Source organism: Artemia franciscana, chromosome 15 (assembly GCF_032884065.1).
Source record: "Artemia franciscana chromosome 15, ASM3288406v1, whole genome shotgun sequence".
In the NCBI taxonomy this organism is placed as follows: domain Eukaryota; kingdom Metazoa; phylum Arthropoda; class Branchiopoda; order Anostraca; family Artemiidae; genus Artemia; species Artemia franciscana.
Genome location: NC_088877.1, coordinates 2,268,997 through 2,286,760, shown reverse-complemented (window position 1 = coordinate 2,286,760; position 17,764 = coordinate 2,268,997). Strand labels below are relative to the sequence as shown.

General features: G+C 35.5%; 1 protein-coding gene across 2 annotated transcripts in view; it reads left to right on the top strand.

Annotated features, from left to right (window-relative positions):
* Positions 1-17,764, top strand: part of LOC136036700 (uncharacterized) — a 47,728-nt gene that overhangs the window by 15,426 nt on the left and 14,538 nt on the right. Inside the window, exon 3 of one of the 2 annotated variants that reach the window (XM_065719018.1) lies at positions 7,838-7,967. In XM_065719018.1, coding sequence (XP_065575090.1) covers positions 7,838-7,967 — 130 coding nt within the window. Of the gene's footprint in view, positions 1-7,825; positions 7,968-17,764 lie in introns of both variants that reach the window. The other variant, XM_065719017.1, reaches the window with a different exon arrangement.

The following is a 17,764-nucleotide window of genomic DNA, read 5'->3' as shown; positions in this document are numbered from 1 at the left end:
AGGTTTTTTGCCAGAAGTTAAACCAAATAATTGTGTTTATATTTTTTCCTGGCTTGACCTTGTTTAATGATTTATCCTCAAATGTCGTGAAATGGATTGTTTGAACGGTGAACAAAAAAGATAGGAGGGTAGCCAACCTTTCTCTTACCCATTTTCCCCCCAAAGTCGTCTGACCAAAGTTGTACGCATAGCATCTGCTACTGGGAAGTATAAAAATATTCTCTGGGGGAGAGAGAATTTGCACTACAGGTAATTTTACACAGAGAGAATTTTCTGTTCAGGGGAAAATTTTATGGGGTGAACTTTCCGAAGATTACTATTACAACAGGGGAGTTGGCTAGAATTCCTATAAGGAATTCCTTTTCATTTGTTGTACTTTCTCGATTTTGACATGGTGATGTTCCGGAGGAAAATTCAACGAGATTGGAATAGTCTGGAGAATTTTTCTCAGAGGAGATATTATCTATTGATTAATTTTCCATGGGAGCTTTTCTCTATGGTGGAGGATTTTCGTAAATATTTTTCCACGGATTGTATTTTTCAAAAGATAATAAGCCAAGAAAAATTTGCAGGCGAAAGTGCCCGCAAGAAATTTTCCGGATGAAATATTTAGCGAGGATAGAAGTGTCTGGGAACAATTTTCAAGGAAAGAGGTTAATTTACGTGGGGTGATATCTTCAGAGAGTATTGTTTTGTTTATGAAAAAATTTTTATTGAATGGGGGGGGGCTAGATTTTTCAGTATTTTTTAACTGAACTTGGGAGCAACACTAAAATTTAAAACGAAAACAGATTATCATATGTATATGATGTTTGAATTCCCTTTCCTCAAAGCTCCGCTTTTTACGCTAAACATATTTCTTCTTAGGAGCTGTATTAAAACTGAAAACGAACGAAAACTATTTTTTATTTAAAGGAGACTGGCTTTTTTATGCTAAAGTTTTAATTACTTTCAGAAAAGGTTCCGATTCTAATTGTAAGGCCCTTGTATTTAAGAATTCTGTTTAAAAAAAGTACGAAAAAATGTCGAACTTTAGCACATATAATGAAAGATTTGATTTTTCTAGTCCTTCCTAAAGAAATTAAATAAAAAAAAACTAATTTTTTTAGCTGAAAGTAAGGAGCGACATTAAAACTTAAAACGAACAGAAATTACTCCATATATGAAATGGGTTGTCCCCTCCACAATCCCTCGCTCTTTGCGCTAAAGCTTTTAATTGTTTTAAAAAATAGAATTGTGGCAAAGAGTCAAAATTTAGCGTAAAGAGCGAGGGATTGCGGAGGGGACAACCCATTTCATATATGGAGTAATTTCTGTTCGTTTTAAGTTTTAATGTCGCTCCTTACTTTCAGCTAAAAAAAATAGTTTTTTAATTTCTGAACGTTTTTGAATTATTGCATGTTTGGTTTTGGCTCTCCGCACATAAATTATTAAAATGAAATTTGTATATTAATTCTTTTTTTGGCTAAATGGCTTTCTCTTAGTTTCGATCAGACGATTTTGAGCAATAAGGGTTGGAGAAGGAGGTCTAGTTGCCCTCCAATTTTTCGGTTACTTAAAAATGCAACTAGAACTGTTAATGTTTAACGAATGTTTTTATTAGTAAAAAATGTACGTAACTTAAGAATTAACTTACGTAACAAACTTTCATAATCTTATATTTTTATTATGTATACGAGGGGGTTTGTACCCTCGTTAATACCTCGCTCTTTACACTAAATCGTAAGTATTGTCCCAATTCTTTGACCATTCTTAGGACCACTTGGTCGATACGATGACCCCTGGGAAAAAGAAAAAAAAAACAAAAAAACAAACAAACAAATAAACACGCACCCGTGATTTGTCTTCTGGCAAAAAATACAAAATTCCACATTTTTGTAGATAAGAGCTTAAAACTTCTACAGTAGGGTTCTCTGATACGCTGAATCTGATGGTGTCATTCTCGTTAAGATTCTATGACTTTTAGGGGGTGTTTCCCCCTATTTTCTTAAATAAGGCAAATTTTCTCAGGCTCATAACTTTTGATGGGTAAGCCTAAACTTGATGAAACTTATATATGTAAAATCAGCATTCAAATGCGATTCTTTTGATGTAGCTATTGATATCAAAATTCAATTTTTTAAAGTTTTGGTTACTATTGAGCCGGGTCGCTCCTTACTACAGTTCGTTACCACGAACTGTTTGATAACATCTAATAATCTTTAATCTTTCGAATAAAAACTGTTAGTAAAAAATTTGTTCCATTTAAAAAATAAGGGGAAATATTATTGCAACTAGTTAATTTTTCATTTGCAAATCGAGAATAGGATAAGATACATTTGAGCTAATATTGTACCAGAAGTTTCGTTTATTAAATTCAATCACCTTAGGCGTCTGAGTTCTTGAGGAATTGTATTTATTCAAGCAGTTTCTCAACCCACTAATCTAGGATGAAGGCAATCTATTAACAACAACATCATGTAAAAATTTATAAACAGTTATTTTCTTTTCCTGGCATAACTTTAAAGACTACCTAAAATTAACTAATTGGAAGTTTTTTTTAAGAAGGTTAAAGTAAGCCGAAGTGGACTATTATTTTCCATTTTTATTGATAATATAATTTCCAGTTGTATTTAACTCCCTACAAATATGATGACTCCTCCGCTTTAAAACTAACAGACTTAAACCTTCCCAAATATCTGTCTTTTTTTCAATATCGTTGATTATTTTCTCAAATTTTGATTACGCGTCTCGAATAATGAAAAAGGGACAACTTGAGTGGACCATTCTATGACAAACTATTATCATCAGATTCAATACGTGCTGCTGCTTGATTTTGGGCAGATCAGGATTGCAAATCATAGTTATACAGAAATTTGGGGTCCAAGAAGACAAACAATAGCCTATGCATGTTCAAAATGCTCAAAAAAGTAGCGTGTTGATCTGATAAATGATGACGTTAGCATTACTTTTTTCTCAAGAACTGCATTATATTTCAAAGTTAAATAATCTATAATTCAGTAACATTTATGTAGTTTTGGGCCCTAATACTTTTCTGGTTGGATTTAATCCATTGAATGTGTTTATACTCAACAAGAATAATGATATGGACAATATATTATTCATCCATCCTCCATTTCATCTTCCATCATCCATCATCTGTCCAGAAATATTATTCTCCCATTGAAATACTAAGCATTAAAACCAATCGGAATAAGGCATGTGAAGTGGCATATCCACTCTCCATCCTGACGTCCCAACTGGATAAATCAATAGGTAAGTAAAACAATGGGTAAGACTTCTTACGATTGTCAATATTTTTGAATTGGCAAAATTTTTGCGACGTTGCTTTACAAGCATTTACTTTCACCGAAAACTATGGTCATCATTAAAAATTAGTACAGTGCATACTTGATTACACACAGGAGTGCTGTACAGTATATAATTGCCCCTATCAAACAGTTCGTGGTAACGAACTGTAATGACACCATCAGATTCAGCGTATCAGAGAACCCTACTATAGAAGTTTCAAGCTCCTATCTACAAAAATGTGGAATTTTGCATTTTTTGCCAGAAGACAAATCACGGGTGCGTGTTTATTTGTTTTTTTTTTGTTTTTTTTTTTTTTTTTCCCAGGGGTCATCGTATCGACCAAGTGGTCCTAGAATGTCGCAAGAGGGCTCATTCTAACGGAAATGAAAAGTTCTAGTGCCCTTTTTAAGTGACCAAAAAAATTGGAGGGCATCTAGGCCCCCTCCCACGCTCATTTTTTTCCCAAAGTCAACGGATCAAAATTTTGAGATAGCCATTTTATTTAGCATAGTTGAAAATCATAATAACTATGTTTTTGGGGATGACTTACTCCCCCCAGTCCCTGGGGGAGGGGTTGCAAGTTACAAACTTCAACCAGTGTTTACATATAATAATGGTTATTGGGAAGTGTACAGACGTTTTCAGGGGGGATTTTTTTGGTTTTGGGGGTAGGGTTGAGGGAGGGGGCTATGTGGGAGGATATTTCCTTGGAGAAATATGCCATGGGGGGAAAAATTCAATGAAAAGGGCGCAGGACGAATCTGGTCACGTTAGAAAAAAACGTCAAATTAAGAGTTTAATATACAATGCTGGGTGTTCGGAGCCTCTCTATTATGGAGTATAATTCGAAAATAACACAACTATACGAGCGATAAAACATATATACCACAACCATAACTCAACTAACGAAAGAACTGCTAAGAGATAACACAACTATAAAGCGAAAACAGGTGAAAACTAACGGGAAAATAAACGAACTAAGAGGTGGAAGGGGCCCAGAGAAAAAATATAATCCTTTTTCAATTTTGAGCCTAACTTCCGCAAAGGAGTAATAATGTCAGAAGCCCCGAAATACCGAATTATTTTCTTTTCAAACAGTTCGTGGTAAGGAACTGTAGTAAGGGGCGACCCGGCTCAATAGTAAACGGAACTCCAAAAAACGGAATTTTGATGCTAAAAGATACATCAAAAGAATTGAATTTTTACGCTGATTCTAAATATATAAGTTTACCCTACTATAGAAGTTTCAAACTCCTATCTACAAATACCGAATTATTTTCTTTTCAAACAGTTCGTGGTAAGGAACTGTAGTAAGGGGCGACCCGGCTCAATAGTAAACGGAACTCCAAAAAACGGAATTTTGATGCTAAAAGATACATCAAAAGAATTGAATTTTTACGCTGATTCTAAATATATAACTTGACCCTACTATAGAAGTTTCAAGCTCCTATCTACAAGCCTGAAAAAATTTGCCCTATTTTGGAAAAAAGGGGGAAACATCCCCTAAAAGTCATAGAATCTTAACGAAAATCACACTATCGCATTTGGTATATCAGAGGACTCTATAGCAAAAATTTCAAGCTCCTATCATAAAAATGTGGAATTTTGTATTTTTTGCCAGAAGACAAATCACGGGTGCGTGTTTATTTGTTTGTTTGTTTTTTTTTGTTTTTTTTTCCCAGGGGTCACCTTATCGACCAAGTGGTCCTTGAATGTCGCGAGAGGGCTCATTATAACGGAAATGAAAAGTTCTAGTTCCCTTTTTAAGTGACCAAAAAAATTGGAGGGCAAATAGGCCCCCTCCCATGCTCATTTTTTCCAAAAGTCAACAGATTAAAGTTTTAAGATAGCCATTTTGTTCAACATAGTCGAAAACCATAATAACTATGTCTTTGGGAATGACTTACTCCTCCACGATCCCTGAGGGAGGGGCTGCAAGTTACAAACTTTGACCAGTGTTTACATATAGTAATGGTTATTGGGAAGTGTACAGACGTTTTCATGGGGATTTTTTGGTTTGGGGGGTGGGGTTGATGGGAGAGGGCTTTGTGGGAGGATCTTTCCTTTGAGGAATATGTCATGGGGGAAGAAAAATTCAATGAAAAGGGCGCAGGATTTTCTAGCATTACTATAAAAAAAAACAATGAAAAAATAAACATGAAAACGTTTTTTCAAATGAAAGTAAGGAATAGCATTGAAATTTAAAACGAACAGAGATTATTACGCATATGAGGGGTTCTAAAAATACTTTAGCGTAAAGAGCGAGCTATTTAGGAGGAGATAAATACCTCGCTCTTTATGCTAAAATATTTTTAGTGATTTCAACTATTTATTCTACGGCCTTTTTGATTCAGGGGTCATTCTTAAAGAATTGGGACAAAACTTACGATTTAGTGTAAAGAGCGAGGTATTAACGAGGGTACAAACCCCCTCGTACACATAATAAAAATATAAGAATATAAAAGTTTGTTACGTAAGTTAATTCTTAAGGTACGTATATTTTTTCTAATAAAAACGTTCGTTGAATATTAAAAGTTCTAGTAACCTTTTTAAGTAACCGAAAAATTGGAGGGCAGCTAGGCCTCCTTCCCCACCCCTTATTTCTCAAAATCGTCTGATCAAAACTAAGAGAAAGCCATTTAGCCAAAAAAAAATTAATATACTAATTTCATTTCAATAATTTATGTGCGGAGAGCCAAAATCAAACATGCATTAATTCAAAAACATTCAGAAATTAAATAAAAAAAAACTAGTTTTTTGTACTGAAAGTAAGGAGCGACATTAAAACTTAAAACGAACAGAAATTACTCCGTATATGAAATGGGTTGTCCCCTCCGCAGTCCCTCGCTCTTTACGCTAAAGTTTTTAATTGTTTTAAAAAGTAGAATTGTGGCAAAGAGTCAAACTTTAGCGTAAAGAGCGAGGGACTGCGGAGGGGACAACCCATTTCATATACGGAGTAATTTCTGTTCGTTTTAAGTTTTAATGTTGCTCCTTAATTTCAGTACAAAAAACTAGTTTTTTTTTATTTAATCTTACACAGGAACAATAAGAAGCACATTGGCACGAGCACACGCTTCAACATAACTAAATAGAGTATTTAAGAGCTCCTTTGAAAGATTATTGCCGTACTTAGTTGGATTATGCAGTTTGACATCGCAATACCATTAAAAGGTGTCATATAACATCCAGGAAATGCATTTTAGATTGAATTTTTGAAATAGAAACCTTGGGACGATTAAAAAGTGTAACATTATAGGCTATGTGGCTGGATACTTATCGGATATGTACATTCTTGTTTGAATTTATTTATCAGTGAATTGTTTCAATGCTTCTATTCGAATTTTACTGCATCAGTTTTCTTTATTAGTCTAGAATTTGTTTCCAGAATAAAATTGTAAGGAAATATCATGAGCTAGTCTATTTGAAACAGTTTTTCGAAACTATGATACACACATAAACTTCACAAAATACGAAGCTGCAATTTAATTCCTCTTAAGTTTCAACTGAGCTTTATGCTTTCATCTTAAGAATTTAGGATTGTTTTTTAATAACCTTTTAAATATGGGCGTGATTTGAAAAGCTTTCCAAAAATAACTAAATTTAAGTTTTTTTTTTCAATTTAGTTAGAAGTAATATTAAAACAAAAAACAGAAAATACAGGAGTATAATCCTTCGCTATTTGCAATAAAGTTTCATTATGGCTTGGAGATGCCGCTTTTTCAAAATTGCTGCCCGTTGAGTTTGAGCAGTCGTTTTCAAAGATATTGGAAATGGAGGTGAAACTGAGACATAAGAGTGGGGGTTTGGGGAGATGCTTTTAAATTTAATGTTACCTCCCAGTTTTGTTTTTAAATATTTGATATTTTATCAATAAATCATTGACACTTTCTAAAAAATACCAATATTTAACTATTTTGACTGTCTTTACTGTAAAAAGGGGAAGAAGGCTCTGGTTAACACACATTTGCCTCCAATGTTCGTATACCATCATTATCGTTTTTTCTGTTCAATGATTTTAGTAAGTGGTGGCTATGCCGACACCTTGTTTACACAGAGAAACTAACGTCCTATTCATATTCTCTTACTGATTATCTTTAGCATTGAAACTAATAAAAGAGGTTCAAGTTTTAACATACTTTAAAAGAATTGTGTACTAAAATATTAAACAACTGCACGAGGCTCCATCTAATTGCCAATGAGCCCAGTATAGGTGTACCAGGCACAACAGAAAAATAAAATCGTGGCCAATTTTGAATGTGTGTCAAAATTCTTTACACTCTTCAGAAAACAAACGATCTTAAGCTATATTCGTGTTTTACTACGCACTTTTTTGGTTTAGAAAGCCAACCATCTTTGTTTGTTTAATTATCTTCACATATTCTTTCACCTTCTGTTAAGATATATTTTCTTTTTTATCTTCACAGTAACAGCTAGTTTAAGCATACAAGCAAGCTGCTTCTAATTTTGTTAATGAATAAAATGTGTTTCTGGTTTTGATTTTGCTACTGAAAAAAATGTTTTTCCTTTAAAGACAATTTTTTAGGCCAGTTGAACTTTTTGAAGACAACCAAGATAACAACCTAATTGAACCTAGCATCAAAGCTCCAGCTGCTGCAGAGGGAAGATTTTTCCTGAATAGACCGACTGTAACAATAACAACCGAAGTAACAACTGTGAGTGTCTGTTTCCGATCTGTTAACATAATTGTTCCTTATCTACTCAGGGATTGATGGTATAAGGTTAAAAAAAATCAATACTCTGAACTTTAATGAATGAAAAATTTTTGAATTCCGCCTGTAAAGATTATTTTTTTGACCATTTTCAAATTCTGCAAATCGGTTTTTTGGCTACCTAGTACTTCATTCATAGTCTTTGTATTCTAGTTCTGATTATACAGATATACAGAACTAAAACACAAAGACTGTGGAGAAAGTAACCCAACTCAACCTAACAATAAGGCTCAAGCACCTGTAGAAGATGATTATCCTTAGAAAAGACTATGTTGCTCTGACAACTAACATAAATAAGTACGAGGCAGTTATATCAGTTGGTAGTTGTCTCAGTTGTCAAATTAAAAGACTCTAACAGTAAGTATTTGCCATGTTAAGGAATATATTATGAAATAATGAAAATATGTTTTGAAAAAAGTCTCACTGACAAAAAATAAATCCAGGCATTTATTTGACAAGGTAGGTACGTTTTATAATCAACTGAGCTGCTATGGCCCATGGATATTTAAAGCAGTTTTACTTTTTAATGTGACTTTTCTACTCTTAATTACCATATAAACTAATTTACCAAAGTTTTGGATAAAAAAAATGTATGCATAAGAGTGTCACATAAGAAATAAGCAAATAGATTCTAAATTTACATCAATTTGCTTTCGATATAACTATCAATATCTAATGAAGTAAACAAAGTAGCTGCAATTTGAAAAGATTTTCCTTAGCATCAGCTATCAGATCCAGTGTAGGGGAGGGAGAGTGGTGGGAATTACCCCGGGTTAAGAAATTTTTTGGGCACAGAGTTTAAAATAAATAATATGACAGTTTTGATTCTTTTGTGATTTTTTAGATTTCAGTTTTAATACAATCAAGTAGAGGACACAGTTCATAAATAAATATAATTAAATAACTATTCATTAATTAATAAATAGGAATTTATTAAACAGGTAAAAGAATTCCATAATAATAATAATATCTAAATGAAATAATTAATCATAATTACATGGTTCAAAAATTTAAATAACAATTTCGTTATAATAAAAGGACAGTAATTTAGGTTTTCTCAATTTCTTAATCTCAACCATGTTTTGACTGATGGGCTGCCTTATTGTAGTATAAAGAAAGACATACAACCCTTTTATCCTGATTAAATCAAGGCAAACAATTTTATTCCTATAAACTTTGAGCCTGGCATGTGTTGTGCAGAGATTGTTTGTATTGCTCATGTAAAAAGGTCAATCAAGGGGATTGTAAAATTTCCTTCCTAAGAAAAAGCAGACAGAAATTCTTACTTCCATAGATTGCGGATAAAACAGATGGCAGTGGGGACGACATGGCTTATAAGCTTCCTCATCCACAAAACTCTGAAGGCAAAGAAAGACCCAACCTAAGATTAGTCTTTGATTAAAATCTTGGCTCGTACGTAATACAATGAAATGGATGTTATTTTTATGTTTCTTTTTCATTTTAAATACAAAAAATCTTGACTTTTACTTTTCATAATTCTAATTATACTGGAAAAAAGTACTTTTGAATATTAAAGTTCTATATGCTCTGCCAAAAACAAAATTAAAGCGTGGAGAATCACAAAAAGTTGTTAAAAGCAGCAAAACTGAATCTCTTAATCTCAACCATGTTTCGACTGATGTTTTGCTTCATTGCGGTAAAAAGGAAGACATACAACCCTTCTACCCTGACTCAATCATGGCAAACTATTCTTTCCCATAAGTTTTGTGCCCAGCATGTATTGAGGTGAGATTGTTTGTATTGCTCAAGTAAAACTTGTCAATCAATGTGATTTTGAAATTTCCTTTGAAAGAAAAAGCGAACAGAAATTCTTATTTCCTGAGACTCCTGGCAAAACAGATGGCAGTGCAGACGACATGGCTTATAAACCTCCTCACACACAAAACTCTGGAGGCAGAGAAAGACCCAACTTAAGACAAATCATTGACTAAAACCTTAGCTTGTACATACTACAGTGAACTGGTCGTCATTTATATGTTTTGTTTTCGTCTCTGATACAAAAGTCTTGGCGTCTACTTTTTCTTCAATAAAAAAAAAACAATTTTTCAACTGCAACTAACGAATGACATTGAAACTTAAGACGAAAAGAAATTATCCCGTATGAGGTATTATCTCCTGCTCAACACGTCGATCTTTACGCTAAAGTTTGAATTTCACACAACTCTACTTTTTAAAACAATCAAAACTTTAGCGTAAAGAGCGAAGCGCTGAAGAGGGGACAACCCCTTTCACACACGGAATAATTCCTGTCCATTTTAAGTTTTTAATAGCGCTCCTTACTTGTAGTTAAAAAAAATCGTTTTTTTATTTAATTTCTGAAGGTTTTTGATTTTGATTTGGATGTTTTGATTTGGCTCACCGCACATAAATAATTAAAACGAAATTTGCATGTTTACTTTTTTTGGCTATAGCCTATGTCTTTCTCATAGTTTTGATCAAAAATTTTTGGAATTAAACGATTGGGAGAGGAAGCATGGTTATCCTCAAATTTTTAGTCACTTAAAAAGGCAACTATAGCTTTTTTTACGAAAGTTTTTGTTAATAATGAATATACGTAACTAATTAACTTACGTAACAAACTTCTACATTTGTATATTTTTATTACGTATATGAGAAGGGTTTGCCACCTCGTAAGTACCTCGCTCTTTACACTAAAGCTTGAATTTCGTCCCAATTTTTTAAGAATGACACCTGAATCACAAAGGCTGTAGAATAAATAGTTGAAATTGCTAAAACTACTTTAGGGTAAAAAGCGATGTATTGTGGAGGAGACAAGCCGCCTTATATACGTAATAATTTCTGTTCGTCTTAGTTTTAAATGTTACTCCCTACTTCCGGCTGAAAAATTTTTTTTTATTCATTTTCTCATTGTTTTCTAAAATAAAGGTAGAAAATCCTGCGCCCCCTTCATCGAAATTCTCTTCTCTCGTGATAAGTTTCTCCTTAGAAGGATCCTCCAAGTAACCCCATCCCCCACCTCAACTCTAAAAAGTCCCCCTGAAAACGTCGGTACACTTCTAAATACAATAGCTGTATGTAAACAACGGTCAAAGTTTGTAACTTGCAGCCCCCCTGGGGACAGTGGGGGGATTAAGTCATTCTGAAAGACATAATTATTGGTTTTTTTTACTATGCCGAACAAACTGGCTATCTCAAAATTTTTATACGGTGACTTTGGGAAAAGAAATCAGCGTTGGAGGGGGCCTAGATGCCGTCCAATTTTTTGGTCACTTAAAAAGGGCACTAAAACCTTTAATTTCCGTTAGAATAAGCCCTCTAGCGACATTCTAGGAGCGACAGGTCGATACAATCATCCCTGAAAAAAACGCATCCGTGATCTGTCTTCACAAAAAACACAAAACTCCACATTTTCAAACAGTTCGTGGTAACAAACTGTAGTAAAGAGCGACCCGGCTCAATAGTAACCAAAACTCTAAAAAATGAAATTTTGATACCAATAGCAGCATCAAAAGAATTGTATTTTAATAGTGATTTTAAATGTATCGTTTTTATCAAGTATAGTCTCACCCATCAAAAGTTACAAGGCTGAGAAAATTTGCCTTATTTAAGAAAATAGGGAAAACACACCCTAAAAGTCATAGAATCTTAACGAAAATCATATCATCAGATTCAACGTATCAGAAAACCTTATTGTAGAACTTTCAAGCTCCTATCTACAAAAATATGGAATTTCGTATATTTTGCCAGAAGGCAGATAACGGATGCGTGTTTATTTGTTTTTTGTTTTTTTGTTTTTTTCCCGAGGGGTGATTGTATCGACCCAATTGTCCTAAAATGTTGCAAGAGGGCTCGTTCTAACGGAAATGAAAATTTTTAGTGCCCTTTTTAAGTGACCAAAAAATAGTAGGGCACTTAGGCCCCCTCCCACGCTAATTATTTTCCCAAAGTCACCGGATCAAAATTCTGAGATAGCCATTTTATTCAACGTTGTCGAAAAACTTTATAACTGCGTCTTTGGAGACGACTAACTCCCCCACAGTCCCCTTGGGAGGGGCTACAAGTTACAAACGTTGACCAGTGCTTACATATAGTAATGGTTATTGGAAAGTGTACAGACGCTTTCAGGGTGATTTTTTTGTTGGGGAGGGGTTGAGAAGAGGGAGATATGTTGGGGGAGCTTTCCATCGAGGAATTTTACACGGGGAAAGAAAGTTTCCATGAAGGGATTGCAGGATTTTCTAGAAATATAAAAAAACGATGAAAAAATAAATATGAAAAAGTTTTTTATATGAATATACGAAGTAATTTCTGTTTTTTTTTAAGTTTTAATGTCGCTCCTTACTTTCAGTTAAAAAAAAATTGTTTTTTTTTTTTATTTAATATATATAAGAGCTTGAAACCTTTACAAGAGGGTACTCTGATAAGTTGAATCTGAGGGTGTGATTTTTGTTAAGATTCTGTGACTTTTGGGTGATGTTTCCCCCAATTTTCTAAAATATGGCCAATTTCCTCTTGCTTGTAACTTTTGATGGGTAAGACTAAACTTGATGAAACTTACACATTTAAAATCAGCATGAAAATTCAATTCCTTTGATGTAACTATTGGTATAGAAATTCCACTTTTTAGAGTTTCGGTCGGTATTGAGCAGATTTGCTCCCTACTATTGTTTAATACCACGAAATGTTTGATAATTCTATTTATATTTGAAAAAAAACGTAACTAAGAATATAAAAGTTCTACATGGTTTGCCAACGAAATTAAAACGTACACAGTCACAAAAAATTGTTGAAAACTGCAAAACTGAATTACTCAATCTCAACGATATTTCGAGTGGTGGGTTACTTCATTGTAATAAAAAGGAGGACATGCAACCCTACCATCTTGATTCAATGATGGCAAATGATTTTATTTCTATAAAGTTCTTATGCATTCATTGAGAAAAGGTTGTTTTATTGCACAAGTAAAAATTGTCCACATATATGAGACTCTTTCTCCTATCAATTTATTTAGATGTTGCTTTTTTGGGGCTTTGGTAAACATCGTCATCTCGCCTACTTTTTATTAGATACAAAACCCTTTCCCCCTCACTCGACTGTATTTCATTATTTTGTTTATTTATTTATGTATTTGAAAACCCGTCAATCATACAAAATGACAAAGACGGAGTACGAACACATAAATATAAGAAAATATATAAGAACATATCAGAAGAGACATAACTAGAAAGAGACTCAACTAATAAAAGGGCAAACAAAATAGCACTGAAATGAATAAAACGAGAACAGATCTGTTGTAAAAGGAGATTATACCAATCGTGATCTACTATTTTAATAGTGTGTCTTTTGATTAAATTTTCAACTGCAACATGAGGGTCAGTTATGTAATACTTTTTAATGAGGATTGAGTTTCTGTACCAGGGAGGAAAACGTAGGAGGTATTTAGCAAAACGGAAGAAAAGCGCACGGATTTTAGACAATTCAGCCTTCGAGAATAGTTTCCAAAATGGTGCCAGGTACAGAATATGAGGTAAAACAGTAGCGTTATATAGGCTGGCAAGGAGGGGGTGGCTAAAACGGAATTTAGCAGAGACTATGGAAGCATACGAGCTGGAGATTTGTCGATTGAGGTGTCTGATCAGTGGAAGACGTGTATGCCTTAGAGACGAGCCAATAGGGATTCCGAGGTAATTTATGTGGTCAGCAGTATTCACAAGATTTTCATCAAAAAGCAGTGAAGGCACGTGTGGTGTGTTTTTGCCAATTGACGAGAACTATCTCGGTTTTCTCAGGGTTAAAACTGAGGCAAAGTTTTAGATATTCGGTTTTAAGCGTTTCAAAAATGTCAGAAGCCTTTTGCAATGTTCTACTTAAGTTCAAGACGTCGTCGGCGTAGCATACTAAGGAGTTGTCTATAGAGGAAAGAATGCATGAGGTTGGGCATTTATCTTGTGCTGCAAGAACATAATTATTGAACAAACGAGGGGAAGAGACAGCTCCCTGGCGGGCACCTTTCAAAACGGGGATCAATTTTTCAAGAGGCCGGGAAGGCAAATTTTTGTCGGGAGGAAGCTTTATGCGAATGGACAGCCTCGAGTACATATCACGTAGGGATCGAACTATGCAGGGATTCAGACCTCGTTTTGAAGCTTTTAATAACATTGCAGCGTATATGAGTGAATCGAATGCACGGCTGATGTCATGACTAGCTAATACTATGCTCTCTCCAGAAAAATCCGCATCGAGTAGCACACTCACTACAGCCGTCTAGGCATCGGCACAACCAGTGCGGAGCTTAAATCTGAATTGACGTGTCGGGGTGTAGCATTTAGTTTCCAGTTCATTAATGAATAGAAGCTCGAATAGTTTACATAAGGATGTGGCGACTGTAATGGGGCGGAAAGACGAGCATTTGATTTCATTTTTCCCTTTCTTCGGAATGGGGGTAAAATCCCCTACGCAGAAGGATGAGGGAACAACACCTTGCGTGAAGATCATCTGCATAAGAAGCGAAAGATGCATAGCGAGAACCGAACCACCATGTTTAATATGGATAGCGCTAACACGGTCAATTCCGCAAGAAGACTTATTTTTCAACCGACCAATTGCTTGAATAACGGACTCTAAACTGACAACAAAATCACCGTGCGGAAGCTTATCAAGGAACTCATCCAATTCTCTCTCGTACATGTCTACAAGCTGGGGGTTAGGAGCAGCAAATTCACTCGCATAATAAGAATGCCAATCCTCGACAGGGATTTCAGACGGCGACAACAGAGGGGTAGGCTTTGCCAAAGATGCAGACTTGAAAAGAAAATTTCAATCCTGTTTTGCACGGGCGGAATAGATATCAACGAGAGATTTGCGGTGGAGGGAGAGCTCCTTCGAGAATCTACGCTTCGTAGTCAGTCTGATGCTATTAATGATACCAGATCTTGGGCACCCACAGTCTTTCCATACCGAAAACCAGAATTTTGCTCGATGACAAGCGGCTACCAGCGAATGATTTTCGGGCCATTTTTGCACCATCCCTTTACGAACTTTTACTTTAGGTACCGCTAACCTCACAGCATGAAGGAGAGCGTGACAAATTTCAGTACAATAAATATTGAGACGAATTTGGACTTCTTCTTTAAAGAGATCTTTCGGTTTTTGGAGGAGATTAAAGGGAATACGGATTTTATTAAGAATTTTTCTGTCGCCAGAGCAAATAGCTGCTTATCAGCCTTAAGCCAATCAAGACGAAATTTAGGCTGTTGAGTTTCCTGGCGGGTTTGGTGACAATTCGATGAGACAATATGTACAGAAGACGAGACAGGAAGGTGGTTAGAAATTTGATAGTCCGTTACTACCCTAACATTTTTAACAGTTAAATTATGAGAAATGGCAACATGGTCTAGATTTGACACACTGGAGAAGCTGTGAATATATGTATAATCCCTATCTTTTCCTACCACAGCAAGGTAATCACCAAAAAGATTCTTAATCAAAGAGGTACGAGATGATTGTAGAGAAGAAATCTCAGAAATATTGCAGTTGAAATCTCCAATTACTACACAAGAAAAACCCTGGCGCTTAATTTTAGATATACATGAATTTAGTTTCTCACAAAAAAGGGCAAAAAGACGTTCTGAACGCTCATCTTTATAATCTGTTGGCAAATACACGTTAATAAATACACAACTTTCAATTCGTACTAAGAGAAAATTGTCAGACTTTTCGAATAGACTGGACAGAACACATGATCGAACAAATGTAGCTAGGCCTCCTGAAGGTCTTCCTCGGCTGCAGCTCTGTTTAGCTGGGACTTTGTAGGCCTTAGTGGTATGATTCAGTTCTAGCAGGTTTTCACTTTGAACGGTAATAAAGTGCTCTTGAATGCACACTACATCATGTTCGACACTTAAATCACTAAGGATCGGGAGCTTCTCAATGAACGAGCCATTGATGTTCTATGAAATGAAACTATAGCACTTGCTCATGATTTCTGTAGTTGCCTGTTTTTGGGACAACTAATACTGTAGCAGGTATGACCCGGCACTTTACACTGTACATAAAAAGAGAGTTTTGAGCAGGGAGCTTCGCGTGTGGAAATGTGCTCATGCGAGCCACAATTTGAACATGTTGATGGATTGTCACAGTTGGAAGCTAGATGGCCTATGAACAACGCCGTTGAAACAACGGCGTGGAAGGAAGACAAAGTCTTCGGCTTGTAATCGTTCGTAGCCAATTCTAATCGAGTTTTTAAGGAAAACTTCAAGATCACTCCACGTCTGAAAATATACTTTATACGTTCTCGACTTTCCACACTGGGTTACCTTCGTACATTTTGGTATTAATTCTTCGAGCTTCGAACGATCGATATCCTCCAGCACGCGCTTGACCACGCCGATATAAGCAGATTCTTTTAATGAGGCATTTAGACTTGGGCTTGATGTGTTCATAGTTTCAACTATTTTCGTGGCTTCTGTCTTAGTTCGAACGACAAGTTTCCACTCGTTTTTGGTGCGCTTTAATTCCATAACGTCTTCCACAGAGTTCTGGCATATGGAGTCCAAGAAAACCTTGCGTTCGTTTGGGCCTTTAAGGTCAGTTGGTGGGTTTTTCGCCATAACAGCGTATGACGGCTTTGAGGGGGGTGCACAATTTAAGGATTGTTGAGAGGGCTTAGGCAGGCTCATTTGAGGGTGGGTTAGCGTTGCTAGAGCACCGTCCAACTTCCTAGACATTTCGTTTATTTTAGAAATAGCTGTGGCGCTAACGGCATCGCCTATTGCGGGAACTTCACAGGGGCTGAATATCACGAATTTAGGAATGTTCACTTTTTGCTTCGCGGCGTTTACCAAGGTTTTTGACATTTCGAGAATATTGTCCTCATCTTTGGCACGGATTACTACTCTATTAGGCTCAATAAGTTCTGTATGGAGAATTCGTTTAGCTAGTATAATTGTCTCATGGTCATGGTAGCCTACCGCTGATTTGATAATTGATTCCATTTTAATGCCATCGTTAAGCACTCTGCTAATGAAGTTCAATACTGCATTTAATATCAGTTTCTCACCCATATTACGAGTCCCAAAGACAATCCAAAAGCATAGTCCGTTAAACCGGTTGTCATGTCAAAATCTTGATAGTTTATTGTAGGTCAGAAATTCACTGCAGGTACTTATCAAGTTCAAAGTCCCAACGTATTTAATGTTTAAGTATCGATTTCAAATTCACGTAGTAAAAATGTCAATAGCAAATAAACCTAAACAATCGGATAATAATGTTTCTAGGGAACTCACACAGGTTGAAGCCTTATAATAAATGTCTCTAGGGAAATCACAGGTTGAAGCCTTACTCAATTGAAAGGTTAATATCCAAAAAGAGGTGTTAACTGAACGAACTCTGAATGAAGACTATGTATCTTTCTTTTATTCTGTCTACCATTTTTCAGATGGAACAAACTTAGCTTATGTGGCTCCGTCTTAGGGCGTTAATCCCTTTTGGTTTTGACCGCGCTTTTGTTTTGTTTTTTCTAATATAAATCTTTTCCATGTCTTTATTTTTGTAGATTGGCATTTTTCAGACTCAAACCCCATAATTTTCCTCACATATGTGGCTCTTTCACCTGTCAATATATTTCAGAGCGTTTTTTTTTTGCGGGGACCTTGGGGGACATCATTGTCTCCACTAACTTTTTCCAAACATACAGCCCCTTCTCGTCACTCCATTTCACGGGTCTCTTAGGAGGATTGAGGAAATCCTTCATCTCCCCT